This window comes from Octopus bimaculoides, chromosome 10 (genome assembly GCF_046866305.1).
Source record: "Octopus bimaculoides isolate indiv1 chromosome 10, ASM4686630v1, whole genome shotgun sequence".
Taxonomy (NCBI): Eukaryota; Metazoa; Mollusca; class Cephalopoda; order Octopoda; family Octopodidae; genus Octopus; species Octopus bimaculoides.
In genome coordinates, this window is record NC_142937.1 from 80,420,273 (window position 1) to 80,427,772 (window position 7,500).

At 38.2% G+C, this 7,500-nt stretch overlaps 1 protein-coding gene across 1 annotated transcript in view; it reads right to left on the reverse strand.

Moving 5' to 3' along the window:
- The window catches only part of LOC106869537 (dickkopf-related protein 3), a 10,161-nt gene that overhangs the window by 263 nt on the left and 2,398 nt on the right, over window positions 1-7,500 (reverse strand). Inside the window, exons 2-4 of the mRNA XM_014915313.3 lie at window positions 3,571-3,742; window positions 2,264-2,465; window positions 1-214 (exon numbers count right to left, since the gene is read on the reverse strand). The exon at window positions 1-214 is cut by the window's left edge and continues 263 nt beyond it. Coding sequence (XP_014770799.1) covers window positions 157-214; window positions 2,264-2,465; window positions 3,571-3,742 — 432 coding nt within the window. The 3' untranslated portion in view covers window positions 1-156. The remainder of the gene's footprint in view (window positions 215-2,263; window positions 2,466-3,570; window positions 3,743-7,500) is intronic.

Genomic DNA, 7,500 nt, shown 5'->3' on the forward strand with positions numbered 1-7,500 from the left:
TTGTTGTTGTTGTTGTTCTTATTGTTGTTGCTTGTAGTCTTTGATGTCGCTGTTATATACACATAGTTTACATATAATTTCGATATCCAATATTCATGGCGGAAGTGTCGGCGTTTCACATTTACAGTTTCCTTGTTGTTGTAGTAGTAGTCTCCATCATTTGCTGCATCTTAAGTGCTCGAAGAAGTTGTAATAGTGCCATCCACTCTTCCGACTGGAAGAAAAAAAACAATAATAATAATAACAATAATAATAATAATAATAATAATAATAATAATAATAATAATAATAATAATAATAATAATAATAATGATGATGATGATGATGATGATGATGATGATGATGATGCTGCTGCTGATGATGATGATGATGATGATGATAATAAAAATTAAATCCCATGATAAGTGGTACAGGCTCCATCCTGAGGATGTAGTAAATAACGAGGGAGTCACTCTCCTTTGGAACTTCGCAATACAAACAGACAGAAAAATAGACTCCAATCGGTAAGAGCTATGGACACATAAGAGGTGCAGCAATATCAGAGGAGGGTTAACAGGGAAAATAGATTTTGTATGTGGAAGGTGCACAGGTACAATAAACACCAAAAATGTACAGAAACTAAACTCCATCAATTGCTGGGGGAGGGTTATTTAACTGTCCCTAATAACACTGTTTTCTAGAGCTGTACTAAACAGGATTTTATGCCTATTTCCTCTATCCATCTGTTCACATCTTTAGGGATAGTTCCCTATGCTACTAGGAGACATTTTACCCACACTTTCCATAGTCTCTGTAATACAATGGTTAGTTCCTGGTACTTTACTATTTTCTCTATACTTCTCATATTGATTCTCTCATTGTTTGGGACTGTAAAATCAATATTCTGACACTTTCTATTCTACTACCAAATCAGGCCTTCTAGCTTCTATTACTCTGTCAGTCTGAATGTTGAAGTTCCAAAACATCTTGTCTTTCTTACTTTCCAGTACTTTATTAGCTTCATGTCTATATCATTTATCAGTATGGTCAAATCCTAGTTTTCTACATAACTCCCAGTGGATTGCTCTCCCTAATTTGTCATGTCTTTTACTGTATTCTTTGTGCCGGCATGTACATTCAATTGCTATATGAGGAGCACTTTCCTCATTTGATTTGCATAACCTACATTGGGAATCTACTTGGTTTTTGTTTATCTTGGCTTGTATCCAATTAGTCCTTAATGCTTGATCTTGTGCTGCTACTAACAAACATTCCGTCTCCCTTTTCAGCTTTCCTTTCTGCAACCATAATCATGTCTCACTAGTACTATTTGCTGCAATTATCTTTGGGAATCTATCATGCAAAGCCTTCTCCTGCCAGTCAGATAACTTCTGTTCTTTTTTCTGGTTTTTTTACTTCGTTTTCTTTCTTGGGTTTCCCCATGTCTTGTGACTCTAGCAGCTTTTAATGAACCTTCTTCACGATTACCTACATAGGAGTCTATATCTACCCTAGCTAACTCCACGCAGTCTTCTACTTATATTAGCCCTCTACCACCTTCCTTTCTATGTAAGTATAATCTTACTACTCCCGCTCTTGGGTGGAGTCCTCCAAGTCAACATAATCGACTATCGCTCTCCCCCAAATTTCAGGCTTTGTACTTATCGTAGAAAGAATTGTTGCTGCTATTGTTGTTGTTGTTGTTGTTGCTGCTGCTGCTGCTTAATCTCTACTCATTGAAAGTTTTGAGTTTTCAATTTTGCGGTCAATACTTCATAATCCGGTTCGCAGGAATTTATAGAAGCTCTAGGAATCTCGCACAGACACCCAGCGTTATCTCGGAAGTCCCACACTGTCACGATGAGAGTCATATTTCGGTCACCGTTGTTGTATGGCATGAAACAAAACTGTTGTAAAGTTTGACTTTATTACAAAACCACAATTTATTTCATCTGCCTTGAATGGATAAAAATATGGAAATAGACAACACTACTGTAAATCCATTTAGAAATGTAATCTACCAGGCTTGAGTTAAGGATTAAACAACCACGAGTTATGACCCAAAGCAGAAATGACTTTTTTCCAATGTTGAACGCACCTTGACGTAAATGGTTAAATTATAAGGATTTGGGGGAAGGGGTAGGAGGAATTCACATATATCTGTTTTTTTTTTGTTTTTAGTTTATTCCTAGTTTTAATTTTTTAATCTGTTTAGTGAAGGAAAAAAGGAGCAGCACCCATGAACCTTTATTTTTTCATTAGAAAAAGTTTTTTTTTTTTTTACCTTGTGGATTTAGTTTTCGAGGTGGTTCTGCAGTGAAGTCCATCTAAACACGGACATACTTGGTTCAAACTGTAATCCAATCCTCCTTTAGGGACATAACATTTCTGACCAATCTTCAGTTTCGGTTGGCAAATTCTTTCACCATGTCTTCGAGCACAACACATACTGGAATCGCAATCTTTATCTGTCTGGCACCGTGCCCCTGTAAAAGAGAAAAAATTGAAACATTATTGCTCACGGTGCAGCGTGGCTGTGTGGTAAGAAGTTTGCTTCCCAACCACTTGGTTCCAGGTACAGTCCTACTGCGTAGCACCTTGGGCAAATGTCTTCTATATAACCGATAAAGCCTTGTGAAAGGATTTGAACAGAAACTGAAAAAAGCCCGTCGAATATATATGTATATTTCTGTTTGTGTGTGTGTGTGTGTGTGTGTGGTTGTGTGTGTTTGTCCCTCACCACCATTTAACAACCACTGTTGGTGTGTTTACATCCCCGTAACGTAGCCGTTTGGCAAAACAGACCGATAAAATAAGTACCAGTCTATAAGCGCATAATTACTGAGGTCGATTGATTCGACTAAAAATCCTTCAAGGCAGTGCCCCGGCATGGCCGCGAGTCAAAGATAAGAAGAAGCAAGTCAAGGATAAAAGATACATGTATGATTGTGCGCATGCGCGTGTGTGTGCACGCGCTAAAGAAATATTTGTAAAGGTTACAGTGAACCTATTCTTTAGAATGGACTTTGCTGCTATTTGAGGGCGTCTCTAGGCCGACATATAAAACGTTAAATAGATTTTGTTGACTTTTCATGCGATAAGAATTAAAGGACTAATGAGAAATTATGCGTTGAATAATGAAGAGATGATTTGTGGGAAATTGTTAATATTATTGGTTTTACAAGACTCCCATTATGGAATATTGGCTCCAAATTTTGGCACAAGGCTAGTAATTTCGGGTGGGGTGAGGCTTAAGTCGATTACATTGACCACAGGGCTCACCTGGTACTTATTTTATCGACCTCAAAATGGTGAAAGGCCAAAACGTAAAGACAGACGCAGAAAGCGTAATACGTTCGTTGGCTGGAACTACCAACCTCTACAGAGACAACACATCCATTACGGATGAAGTAATGGTGAGTGGAATCGCGATGAAATTGTTAAATATTATATACAGATTGCAATTAGAGAACAAGCATTAGAAGCCTGGCCCATTAAACAGAAAAAAAATCAGCATGGCCTCGGTTGAATGAAACCAAGAAAATAAAATATTTGTTAATAAATAGATAAATAAACGTATTAAGGAAATACCTCGACTAGTTTCCCTGGCTCGTTTTTCACATTGTCCATACATGCAGATGTTGTGACCCTCACAATGGCTGTCCTCACGGCAAGGTTCACCCAGAGTTCGATGATAATCGCAAATACCGTAATGAAGGTCACAGAACATATTGGAATTACAGTCGCTGCTTTTATCACATATCTGCCACATAAACAACAACAATAATACTAATAATAACAACAACAACAACAACAACAACAACAACAACAACAACAACAACAACAACAACAATAATAATAATAATAATAATAATAATAATAATAATAATAATAATAATAATAATAATAAATGCCCTGATGCAATACCAGACAATACCATAGATTTGTTTGTCAGTTGTTTGGCCTTAACCAGTTGAGCATGTCCCTTAGTGGCTGACGATATGCGCATCCCTGATCACGAGCAGAAGTAGTGGGGGAGCATCATAGCCATGTGTTGAGAGTAATTCGTTGGAGTTTGAATAATTCACCTCTGGAAACATGGGTGTTTGGGTCATCATCCTCAAACAGCCCTTATTCAGAAACCTTTTGAGTGGGATGGGTTACTCAACCTGAAAAAAATTCTAACTGGGCCCCACCTGCAACGTCATGCATCGTTTATCTTGATATAATAATTACCCTTTCTACTAAAGATACAAAGCCTGAAATTTGTGGGCAGAGGATTAGTCGATTACATGACGTGGATCGATTATAAGAAAGCGTATGACATAGTCCCCCATTCCTGGACGTTAGAAAGTCTTGAGCTGGTACAGGTATCTGATAACATATCAAATTTTATTAGGGAATCAATGAAAAACTGGAATACAGAATTAACTTCATGTGGAAAATTTTGGGAGACGGCTAACATCAAGGGAGGCATATTTCAAGGAGATAGCTTATAGCCCTTGCTGTTTGTGATTTGTATGATACCCCTTGCACAGTCTGGGATGGTACATCAAACAGCAGAGTGAATCCTCGCTTGCTTTTGTTAGAATTAGCAATGTAATACCTACCGAAAATGTGATGCACCCACAAATATATAAGAAACACGATGAAGAAGAAAAAGTAAACAACTGGAAAATGGAACCACTGCATGGATAATATCACAGAGAATTCGAAGGAAAACACAAGATCAACACTTGGAGATGGCTAAGAAAAAGTGATCTGAAAGGATGCACAGAGGCATTGGTAAGCAGCGCCCAGAAACAAGCTTTGGGAACTAATTACACCAAGTTCCAAATAGGTAAGAGTGGCAAATCGCCCTTTTGTAGGATGTGTAGTAACAGAAACGAAACAATCTTACATATTGTGAGTGAGTGTAGCAAGCTGTCCCAAAAGCACTACAAAAGGAGGCATGATAACATGGCTAAGTTCATCCACTAAAGGTTACGTGAAAAGTACGGACGAGACAGAGCACGAAAATGGTACGACCATGAACTAGAAGTTTCCGAGTACAAGAAACGTACGATACTGTGAGATTTTACAATACAATGTTACTCCCTAATCGATGCTTGTTATTGTTGCGATAGATAAAAACAAGGAAACCAAGATCATAGATATTGCAGTACCTGGAGATGCACACATAAATGACAAAGAACTAGAAAAGATTGTAAGTACAGACTACTAAAAGACGAAATTGCAGAGAATGTGGACTATGAAGAGAGTGTCTGTCATTCCAGTAGTTGTAGGGGTACTCAGAGCAATAACAACCAAGTTCCAGAAATATGTCAAAGAAATCGGAATTGACATGAGAGCAGAACAAACCCCAAAAACTGTTCTGTTAGGGACAGCTAGGATTTTGAGATTGGTACTTGGGCGTTGAATGTCTCCTACGATAATTAACAAGCAAGTATCAAAGATTGTAATGTGCAGAAAGAGACCTTGTGAAACCTCTGACAGCAGGCTGCTGTCCGCTCTCAGAGAATCTACCAGAGTAAATATGACCGGGCGATCGGAGATGTAAAAACAACAACAACAACAATAATGCTAAAAGATGTTACAACTAAAACCATCGAATCTTATTTTCCGACATAAGTCTATCTAGGATTCTAGATTTCAAGGTGATTTGGCTGCGATTTCTAACAGGTGGTTGAAATATCAAAGAAATTACGGAGTTCAGCAAACGAAAGATGTTGAAAAATTGTCAGACGAATTGGCTGAAAAGAATACGATGGCGAGAGAGTGAGACCAGAACGATGTAGTGATGATGATGCTGGGTAGGAATATGATGACTGGATAAAAGTCACAGAAAAAGAAGGTATTTGACCAGGGACAAAAATAAATCATGGTGGAAAAGTGTCACATTTGATTTAAACTAAACCGTATTTACTCGCGTATAAATCGAACTCATGTATAATTTAGCGTTAAAGTTTGGTACAAATTTTTCTCCCTCATAATTTTACAGCTTTATCCTGTACTTTTCTCGAGTAAATCGCACTAATAACACGAGAAAAAATTGTGAAGTACCAGTCAAATGTTGGAGTTGATTTAATCGACTGTTCCCTACATCCTCACTAGAAAATAAAAATTCTGGCTTTTTGCTTCTCTAAAATTTCTGCTGATATTACAGAAAAGGCTAAAGTTCCTTCCCGAGTGATGTGCACTCATAAAGCTGGTTTCCTGGATTCTGTGACATATGTATTCTTCCCTCCCTAGATGGGACGCCACTCCATCGCAGCAATGCATCGCCCGGTAGAAGAATCGAAACTACAATCTTACGATCATGAGTCCGACACGCTAAACCACTACGTCATGAGCCTCCGACAATACATAATTGGTATACAAAGTCAACAACAACAACACTGATAATTGTTGGTTTAGCTAAAAGGCCAGCAATTTTTGGAGGAGGAAATCAATCGCTTAATATCGATCCAGTGTTTGACAGGTACCTTTATTTTATCGACCCTGGAATGGTGAAAGGCAAAAATTATCGTCGACGAAATTTGAATTCAGAATGTAAAAAAGTCGGAACAAATAGCTCAAGACATTTTGTCCAATCTCTAACCATTCTACACCTCCCTACCTTGACCTCACATACTGATTAGATTACATTTATGTAATGTAAAATAAAAACAATGTTTTCTATTCGAGTTTGGCTCTGCTCTGATTTATTTCCCTCTCTCACTGCTTTGCTTTGGATCCGTTACTTCAGCACTTTCCATCCCTTCATCTTTTCTGCCCACTCTCCTCAGGCTCCTCCTCCATACGGTCCTACCCTTTCCGTCTGGAAACCAACCAGGCATAACCAACCGAGACTATGGATATTATCCAATCATCCCGGTCTCGGTCTACTCCAAGTTCTCCTCTTGGTTCACTTGGCTTCCAGAATATATCTTGTGATTCGTTCCTGCAACATTCTAACCGCATTCCACTTTCAACCTTTTATTGAAAGGTTCGATTCCCGGCGGCGCGTTGTGTTCTTGAACAAGACACTTTATGTCCCGTTGCTTCAGTCAACTCAGATAGCAAAAATGTGTCGTACCTGTATTTCAAAGGGCCAGATTTGTTACACTCTATGAGAATTACATTAAATGAACATGTGTCTGTGGAGTACTCAGCCACTTGCATGTTAATTTCACGAGCAGGCTGTTCCGTTTATCGGATTGACTGGAACGTTCATCATCGTAACCGACGGAAGACCAGTTTATTTGTTCCCTTTATAATTTTGTTTATTTAAACATGTAACACAAACACATCTTTCTAGACTGCATCTCTAAACTGAGCAGATTCATTAAAGTTAGCTTCTAATTACGAATCCAGTTAACCGCTTCCTGAAACAAACAGAAAACAACAGACACTCATTAGACGAGATGTGAGTTCCTCCACTTGGTCATTTGACATGTTAGAAATAGCAGTCAAATCTTCCTCAAACTTCATTCTATCTCTTTAACAAAAGAACACATTGGCCGATTAATAGAAGCTATT